The sequence below is a fragment of the Jaculus jaculus genome, chromosome 2, assembly GCF_020740685.1.
Source record: "Jaculus jaculus isolate mJacJac1 chromosome 2, mJacJac1.mat.Y.cur, whole genome shotgun sequence".
NCBI lineage: Eukaryota > Metazoa > Chordata > Mammalia > Rodentia > Dipodidae > Jaculus > Jaculus jaculus.
Genome location: NC_059103.1, coordinates 123,271,670 through 123,299,389, shown reverse-complemented (window position 1 = coordinate 123,299,389; position 27,720 = coordinate 123,271,670). Strand labels below are relative to the sequence as shown.

General features: G+C 41.1%; 1 protein-coding gene and 1 pseudogene across 2 annotated transcripts in view; one reads left to right on the top strand and one right to left on the bottom strand.

Annotated features, from left to right (window-relative positions):
• Atp6v1h (ATPase H+ transporting V1 subunit H) overlaps positions 1-27,720 on the top strand; it is a 105,577-nt gene that overhangs the window by 43,723 nt on the left and 34,134 nt on the right. For both annotated transcript variants that reach the window (XM_004653360.3, XM_004653359.3), the window contains one exon: positions 14,055-14,247. In XM_004653360.3, the coding sequence (XP_004653417.1) occupies positions 14,055-14,247 (193 nt within the window). The remainder of the gene's footprint in view (positions 1-14,054; positions 14,248-27,720) is intronic.
• On the bottom strand, positions 4,327-11,921 carry LOC105943742 (annotated as a pseudogene).

Genomic DNA, 27,720 nt, shown 5'->3' with positions numbered 1-27,720 from the left:
GATATTCTTTTCAGTTAATGAGGGCATTCTTTTTAAAAAAATTTTAAATGTTTTTTTAAATTAGTTTTTTACTCAGTGAAAACAGTCAAGTTGGTACCATTGTTAGCCTCCTCCCAGTCCTCACACCTACCCCTGACTCCACCTTTGTTGAGGTCTTGTGTTGTGGGGTTAGCTGTCACTAATGGGTAGGAGGAAAGGTCTCTGTGTATCATGACCCAACATGTGGCTCTGACATTCTTTCCGTCCCCTCTTCCACAAATTTCTCTGAGTCTTGTTGGGTTCATTTTAGGTCTGCTTCAGTGATGAGGTCTTGGGAGCCTCTGTGTCTCTAGATATCTGACTTGGTAGGAGTTAATTGTTCTCTGTGTTGATCTCCTTTACCCTTATGCTGGTACCAGGTTCACCAAGAAAACAGCACCCTTGCTTGTTTCTCCAATTATTCTTAGTTTCAGCTGGGGTCCTTCTGAGGTATGGTGGGGTGGTTCTTTCCTTAGGATCTGCATCTGTCTGAAAAAGAGAAGCAGATTCTCAGACGGAGAGTAAAGTTAGCACCAGATCAATGGGATAACCATTATTTTTTAGAGAGAATTTAATAGGTGTAGGTCCTCTTGTAGCCCACGATTGCTAGTAGCTTGGTAACGGAAAGTGGGCTCATTTTTGGATATGGTTCTGACTTGTTTCCCAGCTCCACCTATGGGTTCTGTTCCACTGAGTGGATCAGTTAGCCAAATTAAGAGCAGTTGGTTTGCCACCATGGCTTTGTGCCACTGTTGCACTTGTGTGAGCATCACAGCATGTTATTTGCTGCTCAGTAGGTTAGACTATGAGTTGCTTGGACAGATATTGTTCATTTTTCCCTAGTTGCCCATGTAGCATCATCTGGCACTAGCTGCATTGATTGTCTGGGGACTGACTCTCTTCTAGCTTCCAGCTGTGTCACTGCATGTTACGTGTCAACTGCATATGGTGTCTTCAGCAGTAGGGTCTTACCACTAACCTTTGGTGGGTCATCAAGTACACTGACAGAAATCTGTCATTCTTTTAGGAAACCCTGTAGGTCTCTCTGATCAAAAGTTCATTGTGAATGATAGCCACCTGCTGGTGCTGGGAGTTACAGGTCAGTGCCCACTAAGAGAAGGAAGAAAAAGATAAGTAATATAAAAGAGTTAGAAAGAAGAGGGAAAGTGAGAGCGAGAGAGAGAAGCAGTAGAAGATTAAGGTCAGTCTTCGTCATGCCCTCTCCAGTGCCTTGTGACTCAGGTGTTCCCTTTAAGGGCCTGGTGAAGGTTCAACCATTTGGTCTGCCTTTTAGGATGTAGAATTTCATGGTACCATTGCCATTTTGGTCCAGACTTATGTCCCCCCCCCGCTCCATTACCCTCCCTTCCCTCCCCACTCACCCTATTGTCCGGTCCTCGAGATGCTTGTTAGGTATGTTGGCATCTTGGGTGGATTCAGGTGCTGTAGATGAGTGCAACATTTTCTGATTTTCTTGATGCTTCTTAGAATTCATCCTTGCATTTCTTTATGTCTTCATTTAGCATCACCAGCTGATTTTTGAGGGCCTCTTTTTTTTTTTTCACTCTCCTTCATATCTCTTAACTGTCTTTGAACTCCTTCCATTTTCTTGTCTATTAGGTCTAGTCTAGTGATGGCAGCATCCACATGATTATTGGTTCTTTGATGCTTTTCTGCAAGTTCTATCAGTAGCTTGGTCAGGGTTGCATTGCTCATAGCTTCATTTTGGTGTTCTGATCCTAATGTCTCTTCTATGTTTTGGTTAGAGATGTTCATTGTAGGACTGGGTGATCTTACTGGATTTACTTGGATTTGATTTTTTATGTTATTTCTTTTGCAGTGTGGTCTGCTCATCACAGTGTGTGGTCAGGGAGAGTAGGACTGTGGTCTTGATGGGCGGGGGAAGTGGTGCTTCTTTGGGGAGCTGGCCTGAGCTCACAGTGGGCAAGCAGACAGGCAGAGTGGTCCTGAGCTCATGTGAGCGTGGGTGGACAGAGTGGTCCTGAGCTCACGTGTGGGTGGGCGGATCAGCCTGATCTCAAGTGTGACTTGTGCATGCAGGTGGAATGGGCTTGAGGTCTTGTGTGGGCAGGTCATGGGAGTGGCCTGAGCTTGCATGCGGTGGGCAGATGTGCAGGTTGCTGGCACAGCAGATGGGCAATTGGGCCTGAGCTCGCACTGGTGAACAGGCAGAGTGAGCCTGAGCCCATGTGTGGGCAGGTGGCATGGGCCTGAGCTCGTGCATGGATGGGCAGCTGGAGTGGCAAGTTGGTAGATGGGCAGAGCAGGCTGAGCTTGCATGGGTGAATGGGCAGTGTGTGCAGTGGGCAGATGAACAGATTGAGCCTGAGCTTGTGTCAGCCGGTGGGCAGAGTTGGCCTGAGGTCACATATGGGCGGGGGGTCGGGTAGCAGGGCCATCACCCTTGTGTAGTGGGGAAAGTGGAGCTATGCTGGCCTGGGTCCCCTTTCCTGCAGTAAGTGTGGGAGATCCCAAGGCTGGGACTATGGCTGGGGCGGCTGCTTGGGGGAATGGGAGACTGGTGGGCTACCCAAGAGCAATGGAATCAGCCAGTTCCCTTTTTTTCCCCCTCTGCGCCCTCTCACTGGTGGTCTATTAGAGATTGCTGTCCCCTAAAAGTCCCGGGGAACCCTTAATGCCTTGCTTTTCCTTCTTGGGGAGGTGTGGTGCAGTTAGGCAGATGCCATCTTGATGGGAAGTTTAGTTTTAAATTTTTTTTATTAACACTTCCATAATAATAGACAGTAACCATGGCCATTTCTTCCCTCCCCCCACTTTTTCCTTTGCAACTCCACTCTCCATCAAATGTTTTCCCCTCTCAATCAGTCTCTCTCTTATTTTGATGTCATCATCTTTTCCTTTTGTTTTGATGGTCTTGTGTAGGTAGTGTCAGGCACTGTTAGGTCATGTCCATTTTGTGTCTGGAAGAGTGCATTGTAAGAAGTCCTACCCTTCCTTTAGCTCTTACATTCTTGCCCTCACCTCTTCCACAATGGACCCTGAGCTTTGGAGGGTGTGATAGTGATGTTTCAGTGTTGAGCACTCCTCTGTCACCACTTCTCAGCACAATGGTGCTATCTCAGTCATCCTAAGGAATATAAAGTTAGGTCCTCACACTTGCACTTTTCTCACTGACCTATCTTCCCGGCCCTAAAGTATCTTAAGAGTTTGGAAGGTGTTGGTCCTGGTATATACCAAGTTGGCAACTTAACCAAGAGAGCTTACTGACCTTTAACCCTCAATGGGCTTACCTATGAAGTGAAATGAAAAGAAACAGTGCCTCTTTCTTGACATCTAAAATGACCTTTCACATATCAACAAAACCATCAAGACTTAAAGAAAACTCCCTGAGGGTTGTCATAATATCAACATAAGTATAAATATAAATATAAATTAAGTCTGTACTAATCAGAGTGGTCCATGAAGCAGTAGAATTGGCAACTCCTGGGAGCATGTTAGAAATACAGAATGTAAAAAACAAAACAAAACAAAGATGTAGAATGTGGGGCTGGAGTGTATTTCCTGTACAAGTATGAGAGTCTGTGTGTGAATCTCCAGGACCCATGTTGAACAGCTACTTGTACCCTTATGTACCTGTAAGCACAGTCCTGTAGGGGAGCAGAGATCAGGGAATCTCTGTAGCTCATGAAAAGATGGATCAGTCTGAAACAAGAACTGTGAAGCTGGACTCCAATGTCCCTTCTGGCCACCGCTTTAAGCACAATAAGGGCACAAGCACGTGTACCCCGTAACACACATCACTCCAAGCAAGGGTACATATATATATGCACTCATACACACACACACCCAACACACACAGACACATACACACACACATGGAAATCTAGAATTAAAAATCATTTGCATGCATGTGTGGATACACCAGGTTCTCTTACCACTGTAAACAAGTGCCCTGGCTTTACATGTTGGCTAGGGAATTGAACCCAGGCTGGCAGGCTTTGCACGCAAGTACCTTTAACTACTGTGTTATCTCTCCAACCCCAAGAAATGTCGATTGTTTTTAACTTTTAGGTTTAATAACATTTATTTATTATAATCTTTTTTTTAATTCAGAAAAAAATCCAGAAAAATGTTTTCCAAACATACACAGGAAGGGTATGGGTATGGGGAGGTATCTGTCCATCCAGCCCAGGCCCCCAACCCATGTGTTTTGGCAGTAATAAGGGATATGGGTAATGGCCCCAAAATAAAAAATGGTATATGTGTGTATGGTAAGGAGGGGGTACAGCAGCTGTGGGGAATGGTGGGGTAAAGGGACAGATGAGGTCAGTACTGGGAATGTTGCAGGTGGGAGGCCATTTCATAACATTTCTTGTTGATCAAACCACCATGGACACCTTCTTTGCCCATCAGCAGGACTAGTGTCTTGACAGTCATGGTGACAGTGACACTGAAGGTGGAAGTCCTCCAGTACTGTATCCTGTAGCAATGAGTTCTGGATCTCACACCCTTTATGGCCCCCAGTGTTAGCCCATTCGTGAAAAAACTTGACTGGTCTTTGCCAACCAGAACACCGACTTTGGCTGGTATAATGCTAATGAAGGTTTTCCTGGGTCGGTGGCCCAGACAGAGGGCGAGTCCTTGTAGCCTATGATGGCCGAGTCCTGACAGGTCCTGCCTGCCATGAGGTTGTTGATGTAGGCGCTTCACCTGGCCAAGGCCCTGCTGTTGGGACTGCTCTTGGGGCTGCTGCTGGAACCCTGGGGTGGGCTCAGGTTGGTGGGAGGGGATCGAGGGGGGATCAGAACTCAGGGTACGCAATGCCCCTGGGACCGTGGGTCTGCTAGCTGTGTGGGAGCCCCCCCTCCAGGGCCTCTAGCCATTGCAAATGAACTCCAGATGCATTTGCCACCACGTGCATCTGGCTTATGTGGGACTTGGAGAATTGAACTTGGGTCTTTAGGCTTCACAAGCATGTGCCTTAACTGCTAAGCCATCACCACAGTCCCCTATTCAGTCTTCAGGAATAATAGGCATTGCAGTTTTCCAGTGGTCCTGTGGATTTAATAAATTGCTTTAGTTTTTTGAATGAAAAATTATCTGAGCTAAGTGTAAAGAGAAAGTTAAAAACTTAGTAATTCTAGTAACATTTTATGCAAACCTTCTTGAAAAGGCACAAGAGTCAACCTCAGGCTTGTTTTTAATGCTGTTAATCACATTTATGAGGACTCTGCCCTTCTGACTCCATGTCCCAGAGGCCCCACCTCATTATACTTTCATTTTATTGTTATTGCAACAGACATTTCTCCCTTTTATGCATATGGTAGGGTAGGGCATGTTTAGCATTAGCTAAAGATGGTTACCACTATGAATATTATAACTTCTTAGCATTGGGTTTTTCTCTCCCTTTATATTTTTTAGAATTTTTAAAATTAGTTATATACACAGTGTTTATACAGCCATGTTGGTACCATAGTTAGCCTCCTCCCTGTTCTTCCCCCTCCACAGGGACCCTCATTGGGGAATGTGGGTCGTGCATTATGGGGTTAGCCATCAGTTATGGGTAACAGGCAATGTCTCTGTGCATAATGTCCCAACATGTGGCTCTAACAATCTTTCTGCCCCCTCTTCCACAAAGTTCCCTGGGCTGGAGAGATGGCTTAGCATTAAGGCATATGCCTGTGAGGCCTAAGGACTCATGTTTGATTCTTCAGGTCCCATATGCATGGTGGCACATGCATCTGGAATTCATTTGCAGTGGCTAAAGGCCCTGTCATGCCCATTCTCACTCTGTTTCTCTCTCCCTCTCTCTCTGTCTCTAATAAATAGATAAAATAAAATCTTAAAGTTTCCCTGAGCTAGGTCTACTTCAGTGATGAGGTCTGGGGAGCCTCTGTCTCTGGATATCTGGTTTGGTAGGGGTTGAGTGTTCTCTGTGTCTTATCTCCTTCACCCTTGTGCTGGGACCAGGTTTATCAAGAAAGTAGCACTCTTGCTCATTTCTCCAATTGCTCTTGGTTTCAGCTGTGCCCCTGGTGAGGTGTGATGGGCTGATTTTCTCCTCCGGATCTGTGTCCATCTGAAAAAGAGAAGCATATTCTCCAACAGAGAGTGAAGTCAGTACAAGATAAGGATAACTGTTATTCTTTTAGAGAGAATTTTAGGTGTAGGCCCTCTTGTAGCTCATGATTGGTGGGAGCTTGATAATGGAGAGTGGGCTTGTTTTTTGGATACAGTTCTGACTTGTTTTCCAGATCCCACTATGGCTTCCATTCCACTGAGTGGATCAGTTAGCAAAATCAAGAGCACTTGGTTACCCACCATGGTTGTGTGCCACTATTGCACTTGGGTGAGCATCATGTCAGGTTGTTTGCTGCTGAGTAGCTAGACGATGAGTTGCTTGGACAGAAGTTGGTCGTTTTCCCCTAGTCACTCATGTAGCACCTTCTGGCACTAGACGATCTAACTCTGGGGACTGACTCTCTTCCAGATTCCAGCCAGGTCACTCCATGTTCTGTACCAACACCATATGGTGTCTTCAGGAGTAGGGTCTTACCACTAACCTTTGGTGGGTCATCAAGTACTCTGATAGAAATCTGTCTTCTTTTGGGAAAACTTGTAGGACTCTCTGATCAATAGCTTATTGTAGATGTTAACCACATTCTGGTACTGGGAGTTACAGGCCAGTGCCATGGAAAAGAAGGAAGAAAAAGATAGGTAATATAAAACAGATAAAGAGAAGAGGGGGAGAGAAAGAAAAAGAAAGGAAGAGGAGAAGATTAAGGTTAATCTTTATTATACTCTCTCCAGGGCCCTGTGATTCAGGTGTTCCCTCTAAGGACCTGATGAAGGTTCAACCATTTAGTCTATCTTTTAGGATGTAGAAATTTATGGTGCCATTGCCATTTGGGTCCAGTTTTGTGTCCCCCACTCCGCCTAACCCTCCCCTTCTGCCCTTCCCTTCCTATTGTCCGGTCCTCAAGATGCTAGTTAGATATGTCAGCATCTGGGACAGATTCAGGTTAGGAGCCACAGATGAGTGAGACCATGCGACAGTTATCTTTCTGTGATTGGGTGAGTTTGCTGAGAATAATTTGTTCCAGGTTTGACCACTTTTCTTCAAATTTCATTGTGTCATTTTTCCTTACTGCTGTATAGAATTCCATCATGGAGATACACCACATCTTGGTTATCCATTCCATTCTTCTAATGGTAGACATCCGGGTTGATTCCAGCTCTTAGTTATGAATTGAGCAGCTATAAACATGGTGGAGCAAATGTCTCTGAACTGAGGCATGGAGCTTTTAGGGTCGATGCCCAGGAAAGGAATAACTGGGTCTGTTGGTAACTCTGTAGTCATAAAAATATTTATTTTTAATTTATTTGAGGGGGGCCAGATAGAAAGATGGAATGGGTGCTCTAGGGCCTCCAGCCCCTGCAAATGAACTCCAGATGCATGTACCACCTTGTGCATCTGCCTGATGTGGGTCCTTGGGAATCGAACCTGTGTCCTTTGGCTTAACCAATGACTTTAACCACTAAGCCATCTCTCCATGCTATCTTTTGTGATTACACTTCTTTTTTTTTTTTTTATTTGATTTATTAGTTTTCTTTTCATCAAATACAGGCAATTTGGTACCATTGTTTAGGCTCATCTATGATCTACCCCCTCCCATTAGACCCTCCTTGTTGATGTAAATGGGTTGTGCATTGTGGAGTTAGTCCCCAGTTATTGGTATGCTAAATGTCTCTGCAAATCATGACCCAACATGTGACTCTGACATTCTTTCCACCCCCTCTTCCGCAAAATTTCCCTGAGCCATGTTGGGTTCATTTTTGGTCTGCTTCAGTGCTGAGGTGTTGGGGGCATCTGAGGCTCTGGCTCTCTGATTTGGTAGGAGTTGATTTTTCTCTGCGTTGGTCTCCTTCCCCTTTGTGCTGGTATCCGGTTCACAGGAAAGCATCACCCTTGCTTGTTTGACCAACTGTCCTTAGTTTCAGTTGGGCCCCTTTTGAGGTATGTTGGGGCAGCTCTCTCCATACTTCTTATTAATTTATTTTAATTTTATTTTTTTTTGGTTTTTTCAAGGTAGGGTTTCACTCTAGTCCAGGTTGACTTGGAATTCACTATGTAGTCTCAGAGTGGCCTTGAACTCATGGAGATTGTCCTACTTCTGCTTCCCAAATGCTAGGATTACAGGCATGTGCCACCATGCCTGTCTAATTAAACTTTTAAAAAAGATATTTTATTTATTTGAGAGGAAAAGAGAGAGAATATGAGTGGACCCACTGGGGCCTCTAGCCACTGTAAAGAAGCTCCAGACACATGTACCACCAAGTGTGTCTTTCTTACATGGGTCCTAGGGAGTTAAACCTGGGTCCTTAGGCTTTGCAGGCAAGTGTCTTAACTGCTAAGCCATCTCTCCAGCCCCCACCTATGGGTCTTAGATTAAGACTTACATGCTTGGAGTAGTGGGTGAAGCTGAACCTTATACCTTTCAGGATATTCTCTTTTGATGTTGGTGCCTGTCACTTCTGAAAGAGAGCCTCATTCAGGCACCCAAGGCTTCTGATGGCTGATGTTCATGTCTCCAAGGCTTGCTTTGCTAGAGCTGGAATAGCAGCAACTGAATTTGGCTCCTGCCATAGGAAAGACATACTGGTGATGAGCGAGAATGTGTCCGGGTGATGCTCACAGGCACTGGAAGCCAACTGCAGTCTCTTCTGTCCTTGCAGTCAGCCTCCAGCTTCCTCTGATGGAGTCTTACAGCAAGCCAGCTGGCACAGCAGAGATGTAGTTGCTGGGGCATCAGTAGAAGGCTTAGTTTAGTTACTGGAACAGAGAACAAAGGAAACCAGGTAGTAGGATGTTGATAGTATAAAAGTATATAATTTTGTAGTAATTGACATTCAGTCTATATTTCAAAACAAGCAGGTTTTATATAACAAACTAAAACTGGAGAGAACTTGAGAGGAGCCCTAGGTGAAAAAATTAGGAATAGTTCAATAAATTTAGTAGATAAAATCACAAAAATGGAGAACTGATAGATACAATTCTCCCATTAAATTAATAGTTTAGATTAGAAAACCCTTAAATTTTATTGATGTATCAGCCTTATAGAAAAATTGAAAGAACACATGTCTCCTCCTCACCAGAGTTTCCTGTATTTTAACTTCTTGTGTTAACATATTTGTTTAAACTGGTGAATCAATATCTATAAATTTACAACTGTGTTAGATCTCTTTCTCATTACTGTGACAAATTCCTTGACAAGGTACTTTCAGGAGGAAGTGTTTGTTTAGACTCACAGTTTGAGGGACGTAGCTTGTTGTGGCAGGAAGGAGTGCTGGCAGACAGGAGCATCCACAGTCAGGAAGTGCAGAGTAGAATGTTGAACGCTGGCACTCAGCTAGTTTTCCCTCTTTTTACAAGTCCCTCATTCCATGGAATGGCACCACCACATTTAAAGTGGACCTTTTTAAAAAAAAAATTAAAAATGTCTTTTTAAAATTTATTTGCAAGGGGGGGGGGAGACAATACAGAGAGAATGGATATGCCAGGGCCTATGGCCACTGCAAAGGAACTCCAGATGCACATGGGACTTTGTACATCTGGCTTACATGTGTATTGTGGAATTGAACCTGGGTCCTTAGGCTTCGCAGGCAAATGCCTTTACCATGAAGCCATCTCTACAGCCCTAAAGTGGATCTTTAGATTAGCTTAATGTAGAAAATTTATCACAGACATTCTCTTAGAGATTTGTTTCCATGGTGACTGTAAATCCTGTCCAATTGACAGTTTAGATTAACCATTGTAACTCTATGCCTTGTCAACTTGATGCTCAAACATATCACTATTAAGCCATAACCTTCCACACCTTGTCCTCATAGGCTCATGATCATCAAAATATGTTCTATCAAACTTCCAAAAGTTCTGTAGTCTTTAACAGTTCCAATTATGTTCAGAAGTATAAGTTCGGAGTCTATTCTCAGAGTCAGGAAACTCCAGTAAACTTCAATAACATCAACAAGCAAGTTATATACTTCCAACATTACAAGGACACAGACTAAATATTCCCATTAAAAAAGGAAAAGCCGGGTGTGGTGGCACACGCCTTTAATCCCAGCACTCGGGAGGCAGAGGTACGAGGATCACTGTGAGTTCATGGCCACCCTGAGACTACATAGTGAATTCCAGGTCAGTCTGGGCTAGAGTGAGACCCTACCTCAAAAAAAAAACAAAAAAAAAAAACCAAAAAAAAAAAAATAAATAAATAAAAGGGAGAATTGGGACATTGCAAGGAAAGACCAACCAAAGCAGATTGAAACCCAGGCAGGAAAATTCCAAATCTTGTACCTGTTTGTCTAGCTTTTGGGACTCAAAATTGAACCATCTGGGCTCCAGCAGGCTTGAGTAGCCCCATTCCTACAGCACACACAGCTTTCTGTTGGACCACCTCTTCACTGTGCTCAAGTTTTCCTTGGCAGATATTCAATTTCCAACATCTCCAACATGCTTGAGTCTCCATAGCTACTTAAGGTCCACCTTCATAGCTTCACATAGTGGCTTCTTAGGGAGTCACCCCTGTGGGGACTCTGGCCCTGCTACACATTCCCTAGCTTCAGTTTGCTCTACAGCACCCTGGAAAAAGATTCCACTACACCCTTAATCTTGCATCTTTCATGCCCTCAGGAGCATTGGCATGGGGATGACTGCCAAGTTCTGCTGTCAGCTTGGAATGTAGCCTGGCTCCGTGGGTCATAGCTATGTAGTGTCTGTGTGCCTTGACTTCAGAACCTGTAAAAACGCTTTCCTGGGCATTTGATTTTAGTAGGGAATCCTGTCTGTGACATTCTTGGTATTCTTCATTCAGACTATCTTGTTGAAAGAGAATTTGAGCCTGGCATGATGGCACACACCTTTAATCCCAGCACTCAGGAGGCAGAGGTGGGAGGATCACCAAGAATTTGAGGCCACCCTGAGAGAGACTACATAGTGAATTCCAGGTCAGCCTAGGTTAGATTGAGACCCTACCTCAAAACATCAAAAAAAAAAAAAAAAAAAGTTTGTATTCTCATAAGCTAGAGCCTTCACTAAGTTGGGTCTTGCCCTTAGTGTACCCTTTCTATTATCTTAGTACAAAGTACAAGTTTTCTCTTTAGTAGTTATAGCTGATGTCTTAGTATCTTCACTGTGGGAAACTTGAAATTTGCTCATTTTTTCTTTGCCCAACTTTAAATTTCTGTATTTTTCTTTTTCCTGTTTTGCTCTTTCACTGCAGATATGAAAATAGCTGCCAATAGTGGCCATACCACAGCCTGAATGTTGTTTTGTTTTGAAATTTCCTCTGTGAAACAAATTAGTCTATTATTTTTATATTTGATCTCATTCAGTTTCTCAGGATACAGGCAGCATGCAGCCAGATTCTTTTCCAAAATGGCCTCTATCCTTCCAGTTACTAACAGAGTCCTTGTTCCCCTTTGAACCTTCATGAATGAGTCCTGTATTGTCCACATTTCTCTCAGCATTATTCTGTTCTAAGCTCCCACCAGAATGGCCCTGCTTACAATATCCTAGGGATTTTCTAACCCAAAGTTAAAAACTCTTCCGCACCTGTAAACCAGTACTTAAGAACTAAGAACCACAAAATACCTGGCCAAAACAACTTAAAGAGGAAGGATTTTGTATTTGAGACTTAAAATATAAGGAGAGACAGTCTCTCATGGTAGAGAAGGCATGGTGGCAGGAGCCTGGGGCAGCTGGTCATCAGTTCAGTCATGAAGCATGGAGGGGTGAGTAAGGGGGCTCAGTTTTCTCTTTTTCATGCAATCCAGGACACTCAACCAATGGAATATCACCGCCCACATTTAAAGTTGGTCTTACCACTTGAATTAACTGAATGTTGATAATTTGTTTCCATGGTCATTCTTTTTTTAAAATTTTATTTTATTTATTTATTTGAGAGAGAAAGAGATTGGAAGAGGCAGATAGAGAGGAAGAGGGAATAGGCATGCCAGAGCCTCTAGCCACTGCAAACGAACTCCAGATGCATGTGCCCCTTGTGCATCTGATTTATGTGGGTCCTGGGGAATTGAACTTGGGTCCTTAGGCTTCACAGGCTTAACTGCTAAGCCATTTCCCTAGCCCTCCATGGTCATTCTTTTCTTTTCTTTCTTTCTTTTTTTTTTTAAATCTGCTTTATATATGTTTCTTTTGAGTGAGCAAGGATACCATACCTTAATGAAGAAAAGCGTTTCTACAATCTAGGTCTGATTTATTTACGACATCTATTAAGCCATGAATTCATAGGGAATAGGCTCCAGCAGCTCAGGCTCTTTTCCATTAGTCCTCACAAAGTGCGCTGCTCTGGGCAGAGCGGGCTGCTGCTTCAGCTGCAGCCAGGTTCCCTTCTCTTTGGCCTCCTTCCTCTTCTGATCATTTTCCTTCACCCATTTCAGGAAGTTGTCTTGGCTCTTAGAGTGCTTAATATGCTTGATACGCACATTAATTCTCTTGGCAAGAATCTTGCCCTTGACTTGCTTGTTCACAGCAATGCCAACAGCATTGTAGACTCTTCTAGTCTTCCCATGGTAACATTTATGAGGCATTCCTTTTTGGACAGTACCCATTCCCTTGATGTCTACAGTATTACCCTTCTTGTAGATTTGCATATACATGGCCAATGGAACCACTCCATGTTTTCTAAAAGGCCTAGAGAACTTGTACCGGGTACCTCTCCTCTTTCCCTTTGTGTTTTTCATTTTTGCAAATTACCGGAAGATGGTGGCTCCAGCCGAAAGCTCCATGGTCATTTTAAATCCTGTCACCTTGACAACTGAGATTAACTATCACACTAAGAGTCATAGTTTATATTAGTGGCTTACTTTCTTGGACGTTTAGATTTTGAGTCCTCATCAACCCCATTGTTTATTTTTAGTGGTCTTATTTGATGATTTCTTTCCTCATTGTTTGAATGTAGGTATTCCTAAGGTTCTTAGCTTTTGAATTCTTTTTGTAAACATTTTTGTTTCTTTGTGTGTGTGTGTGTGTGTGTGTGTGTGTGTTTATGTATATGTATGTGTATGTGTATGTGTATATGCATGTGTATGTGTATATGTATGGGCGTGCCAGGGCCCCTTTGTTACAGCAAATAAATGTCACACTCATGTGCTACTTTTTATGTCTGGCCTTACTTGGGTATTGGAGACTGAGGAGTCAAACCTAGGCCAATAGGTTTTGCAAACAAGTGACCTTAACCTTTACTTCTGAGCCTTCTCCTCAGCCTGCTTTCTTTTTGTTTTTCTTTCTTTTTTCTTTGGTTTTTTGAGGTAGGGTCTCACTCTGGCCCAGGGTGACTTGGAATTTACTATGTAGTCTCAGGGTGGCCTTGAGCTCATGGTGATCCTCCTACGTCTGCCTCCCAAGTGCTGGAATTAAAAATATGCACTACCACGCCCGGATCTGCTTTTTTTTTTAAAAAAAATATATATTATTTCCTTTATGATAATCTCTTTAACTTCCATGGCATTTTCCCAGTTTCCTTAGCATAGTAAGAAATCACACTAGAAGTTTCTGAGATTTTTTTTTTGGGGGGGGGGCTTTCAAATTCTTTGATCAAATATGTCAAAATCAAATTCAGCACTGGTTTTCTCCAAAGTCATTGAATCCTTTTTCTGAGTTTCTTATATATTTTAAAGCTTTCCTCCTGCTTGCCCAAACTTGAATAGGAGTGCATTCATTTTGTCACCACTTTGTTGATTTTAGATCTCTATTGTCCTCGGCCATCCCTCCTCAAGTCTTGGTTTCTTTTCTTGTTGCATCTCTGAAGCAAGTGCTCCTGCTTCCTGGGGTGCTGTGACTTTTGGAGAAAGGGTAAGCGGACCTGTGCTGCAGATGGCCCTGATGAATAACCACATGGGTTAGTTCACTGGGTGCTGGATCCGATAGTTCAGAGACATGATCCATGAGTGCATAATAAGGATGGCTATTCATTGTTTTTTTTTGTGTGGGTGCCATCATACTAAATGTTTTCTATATGTGTGTTTCTTTTCAGCATCATGGGAGTTTTGAGTAACAAATGTGGCTTTCAACTTCAGTATCAAATGATTTTTTCAATATGGCTTCTGGCATTTAGTCCTCAAATGTGTGAACACCTTCGGCGCTACAATATCATTCCTGTTCTGTCGGACATCCTTCAAGAGTCTGTCAAAGAGAAAGTAACAAGAATTATTCTTGCAGCCTTCCGTGTAAGTACTTAGTAGTGATTGTTGGAGATATGTATGTTTAGCATTTCCTACTGTGCTCTGGATTTAAAGTTTTAGCAGGTGGGAAAAATTACTTGTTCACTGTGTAGCTATGAAATGAGAGAGTAAAATGTCACTAATTTGTCCTTATGTCATTGGACTGGTGAGAAGGAAACCAAGTAAATGAATGGAATGTGTGTTACAGAATGCTTGTGAGGAAATGTACTTTGATTACATTCAGATGGAGAAAGTCCCTCCTTATTGAAGTGCCTGCCAAGAGACCGTTGCAGGAGTTTTTTTTTCTTACATAGCTTGTATTTTGTGTGTGTACACATGTTTGTGTGTGAATCAGATGACAACCATCAGGTGTCAGCCCTCTTCTTTCATCTTTTTTTTTTTTGGATGCAGGATCTCCCATTGTTCACCACTGCTTTTTCACCAGGTGATCTGGTCTCTACCCTTAGTTGTGGCTGGGATTACAAACACCTGCCATAGCATCTGACTTGTCTTTTTTTTTTTTTAAAGAAAGTTTATTTTAAAATTTAATTGTTTTCTGTTTTATTTATTTGAGAGAGAGAGTGCGAGCAAGCGCGTGTGCGCGAGCATGAGTGAGTGCGGGAGGGAGGGGAAGATAGAGAGAATGGGTATGTCAGGGCCTCTAGCTACTCCAAACAGACTCCAGACACATGTGCCATCTTGTACATCTGGCTTATGTGGATACTGGGGAATCAAATCTGGATCTTTAGGCTTCACAGACAAGGGCTTTAACCACTAAGCCATCTCTCCTTCCCATTTTCTGTCTTTCTGACATTGGTGTTGGGGTTCCAAATGCCAGTACTCATACTTGGTGCTTTATGTACTGAGCAATGTCTCCAACCTCAGGGTCCATATTTTTAGTATGGAGTTGCAGGTCACATCTTGGGTCTACTGACTAACAGCATATTTCTGAGTCAACTATAAAAACATAATTATTTGAAACATTAAGATTATATTCTTAGGGTATTAGAATTTTGTCAGTTATATAAGTCAGCTTGAACACATGGAGAAGATGAAGATAGGAGGGTGGCTTTGTTAATCTGCATTCTAGGTTGCTAGTCAGTTGAAACCCAGAAGTTAAGTACTGTGAATTTGTTCCCCAGAGCCATCATCTTGACTGTATTAGTTGTTGGATGATGATTTTGTTGGTTGCCTTAGGATTTACATGGGCTTCAGGGAGATGGCTTGATCGCTGTAATGAATGTCTCCTAAGAATGCTACTCAAGTAATAATACTGGACAGAGCTCACGTGGTGTTTATTGCTCTATGTCATGTGCCCTCAGGGATTTCCATTCTTTGATTCATTTTATGCTAACTCGAGCCCGGTAGCACACAGAAGTTATCATCTAGTTTATGAGTACTGAGGGTATTTGGGGAGCTCTTTGCATTGTGCATGCACATGGGGATACTGAGGCATACAGATAACATTCCTGGTGGTAGACATGAAAGTGTAGGTGGTTTGTTTCAGAATCTGCTTTCAACCATTATTTGTTCTTATGTTTCTTCAAAGAAGAAACAAGAAGTCAAAAATATAAAATACAGATGTATAATGTAAGGTTATTGATAATCAAATTGTCAAAACAGCCACTGACATCTTTCAGATATTTTGGAGTATTTTGAGATTAATTATGTTATAAGTAGGTATATTGTTTTGCTTATACTTAATAAAAATTGAATCATATTATAAAGAATTCTACAACTTTATTATTAATGTTATGGGGTCCAGTGTCACACAAGTAAGACCATCGATTCAGGGAATATGAGGCAAAGTTTTAATGGGTAAAAAAGAAAGAAAAGTCTGGTATATCAGGTCTCCACTCCAGATTCTGAGTGAAGCCCTGAATTGTTCAGAGTGCTCCATGTTTATGCATGATGACACTAGAGGAAAATGTCAGGTGACCTGTTTTGCTCAGCCACATATTTCCTTGAGATAGTCTCTTGATAATTCTAAAGTTTACTGATTCCAGCAATTCTCTGGTCTTTGCCTTCTACAGGACTGGAGTTATAGGCCCAGATGGCTACATCCAACTCTTCATGGGGGTGCTGGAGAATAGAGCTTAGGTATTCTCAGGCCTACTTAGTCCCTCATGCTTGTGTTTGAAGCACTCTTAAACACTGAGCCTTAACTGTAGCCCTTATACATGCATATGAATGATGTCAAAGCACTTCTCAAAAATGTACCAATTTACATTTCCATATATGAGGAGTCTGTATGTTTCATCTCATTAGCATTCAATATTATCATATTTTACTTATTTCCAATATTAGGTAAAAAATGAAATCATTGTTTTAAATTTACATCCTGTTAATAATGAAGCTGAACATCTTTTAGTGCTTTAGTCATTATTTTCTTTCTATGAATTGCTTATTCATAGAATTTATCACTTTTTAAATTTAAAGGAATGAATTTATTTCTGGATATCTTTAGTTAATAACAATTGCTGTTTATTAAGAGTTTATTCTGTGTCAGGCACTATCCTAATCATGTTAAGTGTGTTACAATTCAAGCATTTTAAAAACTCTATAATAGTGATTAGGCCACAAAAGGTTAAATAATATGTCAAAAATAGTCAGGAAGTGCAGAGCTAGAATATGTCCTCAAAGTGGTATGACTCATAGCTTATCCAACATGCTAAGCTGCTGAGCATAATAATTGGTAATTTTGAGTCATTTTTTGCATTGCCTTATATAATCTTCATGCTTGACCCATAGGTAGATTCTATTATTATTTTTACCATCTAGATGAGGAAACCAGAGATTTTAGTGTGCTCTCTCAACTCCAAAATGTTCTCTCTCTCTGGTTTAAATGTTACATAAAGCTGTGCCTTTATGTCTGTTCAAAACATTCTTAACCACTTTACCATTTCCTTTTCCTTTTATTTTTCACAATTTCATACATGTATGTATTTTGATATTATTCAGCCCTCTGATCCAATTACTCTGTCTTATCCCCCTCCTGCTGAAACTCTTCTTCACAATTATAATCCCCTTCCTACTTTCATGTATTTATGTATTTTTTTTTTAGTGGCCCATGGAGTTCAATTAGGGTTGCTTATATGAGCAGGGGAGGGAGGTTACTGGAATATGGGCAATTTACCAGTGACTATACTACTAAGTACATTACTCCACTCTCCAACAATAATTGACTGTTAATAGCTACTTTGGGAGGAGTGAGGCATTGTACACCCCTACCCCTCCATGATGAAATGATGGGGCCAGTCTTGTTTAGGAAATCACAGCTGCTGTGAGTTCATGATTGTAATGGTTATATATCCAGAATACCCCATTCTCCAGCATTCCTCTCCATCCTCTAGCTCTTACCTGCTTCTTGCCCCCTTTTCCAGGATGTTCCCTGAGCATCGAGGGCTGAGCACATGGTAGTTATGTATTCACAGAAATTTTGCCAGCTATGCATTTCTGTGCAGTGCAGAAACAAAAACAAACCTTCTGGGATCTAGATGGAGAATAGCATTAATCAATGGATGGAAACATAAGTATTTTGGAGGCAGTTTGACATCCTGTCCATTTAGCATAGCAACAATAATAGGTTACCCCCTAGGGCCCATGACCTTCCTAGTCATGGACTCTTGACCAGTAGAGTACCAGGCATGAACTCCTTCCTGTTGAGTGGGCCTCAAAATCAATCAGAAAGCAGTTGGTTACCTTCATGACAGTCATGCCACCCATGCACTGGTGGATACATCTACTTGCAGGTCAGTTGTGGAGCACACAGGGCTCTCAGCTGAGTAAGATTGTTGGTGACTTTTTTGTCCCAGTAACCTGCATATTATATTCTGGCACTTGGAAGCTAGCCATCAGAGAAGAAGCTTCTAGTTCAGTTCCTGCGTGGTATTTTTGTGTGTTCTACAACCAAAGCATGTGGTGTCTTCAGCAGTAGGTCCCTTTAATTTCAATAATTTGATAAACAAATGAGCAAAGCTGGCATGGGACATACTAAGATTTTAATTACTTAAAAGTGGGAGGTATGTAGGGTAGTTAAGGATAGGAACTAGTGTTAACTTTGAAAAAGATGAAGGTAGGAAAAGTATCTGGGAGAGGAAAGTTGGGATACTGTTAGGTTCCACAGATTTTGGAGGATGCTAAAGCTACGGAAGTTTGTAGTCAGGGAGTATAAGGAGAAGAGTTTGGAAAGAGAGGTAAAGTATTAGGTTGTGTGTGGGAACAGTAGTGAAGAAATCATAATAGTAGATTTGGAGGTGAAAAATACAGAACAACCTAAATATACAAATAGACAAAATCATCATGGAGTGTGTGTGTGTTTGGTTTTTCAAGGTAGGGTTTTACTCCTCTAGTCCAGGCTGACCTGGAATTAACTATGTAGTCTCAGGGTAGCCTCGAACTCACAGTGATCTTCCTATCTCTGCCTCCTGAGTGCTGGGATTAAAGGCGTGAGCCACCATGCCTGGCTGTGTGTGGGTGCTTTGAAAAAAGGCTCTGTATCTATATACCTATCTATATATATCTATATCTATATCATCTATATCTATCTCTATCTATATCATCTATATCTGTATCTACATCTACATCTATCTTCTTTCCCTCCCTATGATGTTTTCTTTAGCAACTTGCACGGACGGATATGGGAGATGTCATGAGCATTTCCATTTCAAACCTGTAGAACTAACTTTGGAGTGTGTGCTGCCCCCAGTGGAGATTAGCCCAATTGACCTTTTGTAGTACAGAGTTTCTATCTTACTTAAACTGAGTTGTGAAGATGATTTTCTCTTTGGTGCATTCCACCTTGTCTTAGTTGGCTCTGAGCTGTGTGGGGGAGGGTTATGTGGGAGTCTTTGGCTTCCTGCAATCTTGTTGGTAGTGCTGGAATGGTGTTTGGAGTATAATGTATGTAATGTTGCCTGGTAGTTTCTCATGAGTCTGACTTGGTCACTGTCATTTCCTTCAATTCTTTTGTTCTAGCTAGACTGGTGAGGGGAGGAAGACCCCTCCCTGCAGTTTCCAAGGCCCTTGCTGGCTGGGAAGGCTAGTGTTGTGGGTAAGCAGAAGTACTTTCCTGGCTGGATGGATCTTGTATCCACACTGATTAGCAGCAGCTCCCTCCTGCTTTTCCCTGGAGATATCACTTGGCTTAATTAATTAGCTCCTTTATAGTTCTTATCTCTTGTTGGAAGAATGTTTTGTATATTATCTTGCCTTTTGTTTTCCAGGTTTCATTGGTAAGATTGGAGTTTCAGTTAATTACTTAAGGCTTCTTGGAACAGTTTTATGCACTCATGTGGCTACCTTCGTTCAAGCTTTTTAAAAAAACTTACATTTTTAATTAGCTTACAAACTGATAAGGTTAAAAAATATATATATATGTAATTGTTGTTTGGAGGAGGAGCAATCCTCCTACTTGTGGCTTACCAGTGCTTAAAGGTTGTTAGTAAGTCCTTAGTTCTGATTGACTACTGTCTCTTACTATCCCCCAGTCCATCCCTGCTTAAACCTTTCTCTGCCACTGTTTCTTTCCTCTCCACTCCTCTTTTCTCCTCTCCTCTGTTCTCCTCTCCTCTCCTCCCCTCTCTTTCCCTCCCCTCTCCTCTCCTCATCATTTCTGCTCTACTATAAGCCCTCCCCTGTCGCCCCACCCAGTTTCTTTCTGGCATCCTGGCCTCTGCTGACTCCCACTCCAATTTACGTATGTATCTAAAAATTCAAAGCTAGGATCTGAATATGAGAGAGAATATGCAGCATATGTCTTTTTGGGCCTTGGTTATCTCACTCAGTATAATTCTCAGTTCCATCCATTTTTTGCAAATTTCTTAATTTCATTTTTCTTTATAGCTGAATAAGCTTCCATTGTGTATATATGTACACCTTCATTATCAGTTGGGCATTTGGGCTGATTGCAGTTCCCAACTATTGGGAATGGAGCAGCAAATGATGATGAAATATGGATGAGTAAATTCTCTAAATCATGGACATTTAGTTTATATGCCCGAAATGTTGTTGATTGTTCTATTTTGATCTTTTTGAGAAACCTACACATTGATTTACATAATGGCCATAGCAGTTTACACTCTCACCAAAAGTGGATAAAGGTTCCTCTTTCCCTGTACTCTACTCTGACCAGCATTTGTTGTCTTGGTGGTAGCCATTCTGAATCTCAAACTACTTTTGATTTGTATTTCCGGGATGGCTCAGGATGTTGAACAATTAATTTTTTTTAAAGCCATTTGTAGTTCTTTTCAGAAGTCTCCGTCATCCTCTGGTCTGTACAGCCCACAGGACTAGGGTTAAGATATGTGTAGCTATGCCCTGCTGTTTACATGGGTTCTGGCTGGAGATTCAAACTCAGGAGGTATCAGGTCCCCTCCCACAGATCCTCATGCTTTTGCAGGAAGTGCAGTTAACTAATGAGCCATCTATAGATTTTGTTTTTTCGAGGTAAGGTCTCACTCTGGCTCAGGCTGACCTGGAATTCACTATGTAGTCTCAGGGTGGCCTCGAACTCACGGCGATCCTCCTACCTCTGCCTCCCAAGTGCTGGGATTAAAGGCATGTGCCACCATGCCTGGCTCTAGAATTATACTTTTAAAAAGTATTTATTTATTTATTTGCAAGGAAAGAGAGAGAGAGGGGGAGGAAATAGACAGACAGAAAGAATGGGCATGCCAAGGCCTTCAGCTATCAAAAACAAACTCTAACTGCATATGCCTCTGTACATATGGCTTTACATAGGTACCAGGGACTTGAACCCCAGGCCATTAGGCTTTGTGGGCAAGCACCGTAACCACTGAGCCATCGCTTCAGCCTCTAGAATCCTATTTTGAGGTATTTTATTTGTTTATTTTTGAGGCTATTGTGAATGAGATTTCTCAGTATGTTTGTCATTGGTAATATAGGGACAGCTACTGATTTTCACATGCTAATTTTATATCTGACCACTTTGGTGAATGAGTTTATAGGCTCTAGGAATTTTCTCATATAGTCTTGAGGATGTCTTTATCTATAGAATTGTATCTTCAAATAGGGATACTTTTACTTTATCCTTTCCTTTGTATACCTTTTATTTTCTTCTCTTGTCTTACTTTGTCTTGTTCCTGATCTGAACGTGGTAGACTGAACAGCTGGGTTCTTTGATTTTAGAGCCTGCAAACGCCTATAGTCAAGTGCTTAACTGCTAAGCCATCTCTCCAATTCAACTATCTCTAATTTTTAATGTAGGCACTTAGAACTAGAAACTCGCCTCTTGGGACTATTTTCATTGTATCATAGATTTTGGTATATTGTGTTTTCATTTTCATTATATTCTATGCATTTTTTGGTTTCCTTCTTGATTTCAGTGATCTGTTCACCACTCATGAGTATGTTGTTTAATATCCATACATTTGTGTATTTGTATATTTTCTATAATTTATTTTGCTGCTGATTTATCTTTATTCCATTTTGGTCAAATAGAATACAAGGAATTATTTTAATTTTCTTTTGGTTAAGACTTGCTTGGTGTCCTAATATGTGATTTATTGTACAGAAAGTATCATGGGCAACTGAGAAGAATGTATATTCTATAGTGGTTAGGTAGAATGTTCTGTGTTTATTAGGTTTGTTATTTGATCTGAGATGTCAGTTTAGCTGCTGTGATGTTTTTTATTTTATTTTTTATTCTTTTGGCCTAGATGACCTGTCAGTGAGAAAGGGTAGTTAGAATCACCTCCTATTACTATATTGGGGCCAATCTCTGACTTTATATGTAGTAGAATTTGTTTTATGAATTTAGATGCATGCATGTTTAGAATTCTGATTACTTCTTGATGGATTCTTCCTTTTCTCAGTATGAAGTGATCTTTACCTCTACTGATTAGTTTTGTTTGAAGTCTGTTTTGTCAGATATTAGAATAGTCACACCTGTTTGTTTCCTTGTTCCATTTGCTTGGGATGTCTTTTTCTATCCTTTCACTTTAAGGTAGTCTCTATTGTTCATTATGAGATGTATTTCTTCTACTTTCTTGTCTAGTTTGCTAGTCTGTGTCTTTGATTGAGGAATTGTAAATACTCAGAGTTATTATTGAAAGATTTGTAGTAATTCCTGTCACTTTGTTAATTTTTCTAGCATTTCATATTTTCATAGTCCTTAATTGCTTAACAACTATCCTAGCATTACTATTTTTTCCCTCTGTAGCCTTTAGGTGTGTTTATCCTCTTCATCTTAAAGGATTCCTTCCAGTATTTTCTATAGAGCTGTTGTCATCATGAATTCTTTTAGCCTGTCTTCATCACAGAACATTTTTCTTTCTCTTTCAAATACAGCTGATAGTTTTTCTGGGTATAGTATTCTGGAAAGACAGCTGTTGTAATTCAGTGCTATAAATACATCATTTCAAGACATCTGCATTTAGATGTTCCATTGAAAAATCACTGTTATTCTGATGGGCCTGCCTTCATGTGTATTTAATGTTTCTCTCTTGCAGCTTTCAGTAATTTTTGTTTTGTATAATTAGTGTTTTAAGTATAATGTGATGTGGAGAGCTTCTTTTCAGGTCCTGTCTATTTGGTGTTCTCTGTGCCTCTTGCACCTGGATGGTTATCTCTTTCTATAAATTTGGGAAATTTTGTGCTATTTCTGTATTGAAAATACATTCTTTTCTTACTTATTTGAGGAGGAGGCAGATTGAGAGAGAATGGGCGTGCTAAGGTCTCTAGCCATTTCAAACGAACTCCAGACACATGTGCCACCTTGTGCACCTGGTTCACATGGGTGCTAGGGAAATAAACCTGGGTCCTTAGGCTTCACAGGCAAGCGCCTTAACTGTTAAGCCATCTTTCCAGCCCTATATTCTTTTAAAATGCTATTTATTATTTCTGTTCAAGGAGAGAGAGAGAATGAATAAATGAATATGAGTTTATATGTATGAGCATGGGAGAGAGAGAGAGAGAGAGAGACATAGAGTGTGTGTGTATGTGTGTGCTGTGTATGGACGGACATGCCAGAGCCTCCTGCCATTGCAACTGAACTCCAGATGCATGTACCACTCTGTGGATGTAGCTTTATGTAAGTACTGGGGAATTGAACATTGGCTATGATGCCTTGTCTGCAAGTGCCTTTAAAGGCTGAGCAATCTCCTCAACCACTTGAAAATATTTTCTATTCCTTTGCTTTCCTAAGCTTTTTGTTTGATTCAATTGTATTTTTCATTTCCAGCATCATTTCAGGTGATTTTTATTCAGTATTTCTATCTCTTTAGTGAATTGCATTTTTACATATTCCATTGAATTCTTTATTTATTTTTATGCTCACAGTTTGTAGACCTGGCATTTTCGTGGCATCCCAAAAATCTTGCTTGTCTCATTCATAATTAAAAAAAATTGCATTTGTCCTTAACCAAATATGCTGATTCTTCTACCTTGTCCTTAAGCCCTGATAGTCTTTTCTTCCTGTTATCCATTCTTTTGGTGAGGCTTTTACATTAAGCTTTTTGTTTGATTTAATTGTAGTTTTCATTTCCAGCATCATTTTTTTTTTGGTTTTTTGAGGTAGGGTCTCACTGTATCCCAAGCTGACCTGAAATTCACTAAGGAGTCTCAGGGTGGCCTCGAACTCATGGCAATCCTCCTACCTCTGCCTCCCGAGTGCTGGGATTATAGGCGTGTGCCACCACGACCGGCTGAATTCTTTTTCTTGAATTTTATCTATATCTCTGTCACCTTCAATTATTACTCTGGAGTTGGTAGAATTTAGGAGACACTTTTCTTGATTTTTTTTTTCACATTAAAGTAAATTTTGTGCTAGTTCTTATGCATCAGGTTAGGTTGAGGTTGAATTTTATGGCTTTTTAAATTTAAGTCATCTTTTTGGTAGAAGTGTTTGCAATGTTTGGAAGGGACTAGCTTGTAGTAGGGTTGTGGAATCATTTTCTTATGTTGTATCTAGGGTACCAATCTTTTTTCTCAGTCTTTTCCTTCCCCTTTGTTTGTTTGTTTTTATTTATTTATTTGAGAGTGACAGGCAGAGAGAGAAAGAGGTAGAGAAAGAGAGAATGGGCACACCAGGACCTCTAGCCACTGCAAAAGATCTCCAGAAGCATGTGCCACCTTGTGCATCTGGCTTATGTGGGTACTGGGGAATCTAGCCTCCAACTGGGTCCTTAGGCTTCACAAGCACGCGCTGAACCACTAAGCAATCTCTCCAGCCATCAGTCTTCCCCTTTGAGTAGACTACTTTCTGGACAGTCACTATCTAGGGATAAACTCACTATGAAAGTAGAATGACACTCTATTGTAAAACAATCACTTCCTTGGAGAGTGAAAAGACATTCACTGTGTACTAAAATGTTAGTTATTGTGGATATAAGAGGAAACAAAAAGCAAAAGAAGAAAAAGAACGCCATAAAAGAAGTGATTAGTATTAGGATGATACAGAGAAAGTAGAAGAAGGGAATGTAAGTTGAAGGGGGAATAAGTCATGGGAGAATGAAAGAAATTGGGAGGTAAAGATATGCTATCAGATAACATAGAATATAGTTCAGTCTATCAGGAGGCAGAGGCTAAGGCCCTACAAATGATACCAGCTTATGTTATTTGGCAATGGAAGAAAGAAATAAGGAGCAAAGAAAATCACAACAAGCAACACCCCATAAAACAAGCAGAAATGGCAAGAACATAGGAGAACTGAGCTGGCCTACTGAAATAATATTAGGTGTTAATTGGAATAGGCACAGAAGGAATAGGTATAGAGAGGGATGAGTAGAGATGTTGATAAGAAAACTTGCTGGCTTGATTGTTGGCTGTCATCTGGGCTGTCTCAAGTACCTTCCTTGGCTCCTGAAATGCTGTCTCCTCCTCTGGATCTTCCTCTGGGGTGGGTGGTTTTCTTTCTTCTTTCTGTGTCTTTCTTTGGATTGCTGATGCTGTCCACGTTTGTAGACAGTGCCTGAGGCAGGGTCTTAGATTAGTCTATTCCTTTTTTTTAAAAAATATTTTTTGTTCATTTTTATTTATTTATTTGAGAGTGACAGAGAGAGAGAGGGAGAGAGAGAGACAGATAGAGAGAGAATGAGTGCGCCAGGGCTTCCAGCCACTGCAAACGAACTCCAGATGCGTGCGCCCCTTGTGCATCTGGCTAATGTGGGTCGGGTCCTGGGGAATCGAGCCTCGAACCGGGGTCCTTAGGCTTCACAGGCAAGTGCTTAACTGCTAAGCTATCTTTCTAGCCCAGTCTATTCCTTTTTGAATTCTGGGTCCACATGCCACAATGTCCTGAGTGTTGCTTGGGGTCTGTATTAAAGTTCCCATGTCTCCTGTGATTTCCATCGGCTTTTCAGCTTGCTGAGTGCTGTATAGATCTGATTGAGCATTTCTTTTCTATAGTCTTTCAGTATTTATTTTTCAGGATTCAGTGTATAATCCCATGACATTTGGTCTAAGGTTTTGAAGACTGTTGTTTACAGAGTCTCAGGTTGTCAAGCCTCTGAGGAAGCAGTCTTTTTAAAATCACATCTCACTTCTGCTGTGTCAGTTGTCAGTGCAGAGCTACCAGCGCTGAGGGAATTTCCTGGCTTCTCCTCCTGCTCTTGATGCCACTACCCTAGGTATGGTAGCTGTTTAGAGTAGCCATTCCTTTTACTGTAATTGGGATTTCCCCAGCTTAGTGTATTGAGACTCTGGCCAGTTGTGCCCCAGTATTGTTTGCCATCTTGGATCTCAACTATTTCCTTTTTCTTTGTATGTGCATTTAAAGGGCATGGAAAGGAAAACCAAAGGTAACTGAAAGAAGTCAACTCTTTTACTTAAAATATCCACTAGAAGTGTTAAATCTAGTGCCTTTCCAAGCTGCCTATGGAGATTTGTGGGTAGGACTGAAGGCATAAGGAAGGACTTTATTGCAATCCTGTGGAGAAGTGGAATGAATACACACAATGCTAACCAAGTCTTGGCCAAGTGTGCTCTGGACATTAGTTTGCTTTTAGTTATTATTGTGCTTGTGAATTTTCATTCATATCAAAGTTGTTCTGTGACCCTTAAGAAGTTTCCTCTTAAGAACTAGGCAAAATTGTGTCTTTTATCCCCCTCTCTCTCCCTCACTGCAGTGATTGCCATTTGTGTTTTTAGCAAAATGTCTATATGAGATGTCAAGGCAAATTTCAGTCAAGTCCAGATGAAATAATATTTCTTATATCATTGTAAGTTTTTTTTTTTTTTTTTTTTTTTGAGGTAGGGTCTTACTGTAGCCCAGGCTGACTTGGAATTCACTGTGTATTCTCAGGGTAGCCTTGAACTCATGGCGATCCTCCTACCTCCGCCTCCTGGGTGCCGGGATTAAAGGCATGTGCTACCATGTCTGGCTTCATTGTAAGTTTTATTACTGCCTTACTTTGAAGTATTAAAAAGCTAACATTACTGTTTTCTTGAGAAGTGGTTCATTATCTATGTTCTTACTTATTTAGAAAAGATAAATATTCCAGAAGTAGAGTCTTCAGGCTAATCTTTCTCTCCCTCTTCCAGTCCCCCCCTCTCCTTCTTCACTCCTCTTTTTCCTTTCTTCTTCCCTCCTTTTCTCTCTCTCTTTCTTTCTTTCATGTGTATGTGCTTATGTGTGTGATTGTTCATGTATGTGCACATGTTTCTGGAGGCCAGTGGACAACTGTGGATGTCACGGAAAGAGATGGCTTGAAGTTTTTTTAAAAGATGACTAGCTTTTTAGAAGTTCAAAGGTGAAAAGAGATTAAAGTAGATGGTTTGAATGAAATACTCCCCATAGGCTCATGTGTTTTGAATACTTAGTCCCCAGCTAGTGGCAGTTTTGGAAGGTTGTGGAGCCTTTTAGAGGTGGAAGTGTGTCATGGAGGGAGAACCTTGTGGACCTTTTTTCTATTCTACTGGCAGGTTTCTGTTTTTGTGTCAGTACTATGCTGTCTTTGTCACTATGGCTCTGTAGTACAATTTTAGATCAGGGAGCATGAAACCTCTAGCAGTGTTCTTTCTACTTAGGTTTGCTGTAGGAATGGCTACATGTGGTCCATTGTGTTTTTATGTTGATTGTTGGATTGTTCTTTCTAGTTTTGAGAACAATGTCATTGGAACTTTGATGTGAATTGCACTGAATCTGTAGATTACTTTTGGCATATAGACATTTACCCAATATTGATTCTGCCAATCCATGAGCATGGAAGTAGACTACCATGGTTTTGATATAAAAAATTGAATTGTGCATACAAACATAGATGAAGGTGAGTGAGATGGCTTAGAGGTTAAGGCATTTGCCTGTGAAGCCTAAGGATCCAGGTTCAACTCCCCAGAAACCATGTAAGCCAGATGCACAAGGTGGTGCATGTGTCTGGAGTTCGTTTGCAGTGGGTAGAAGTCCTGGTACACCCATTCTTTCTGTCCGTCTCTCTTTTTGCCTCTCTCTCTCAAATAAATAAATAAATAAATAAAAATAGATGATTTAGACTATTATGCAGGTAAGGAAATTGATTAAAT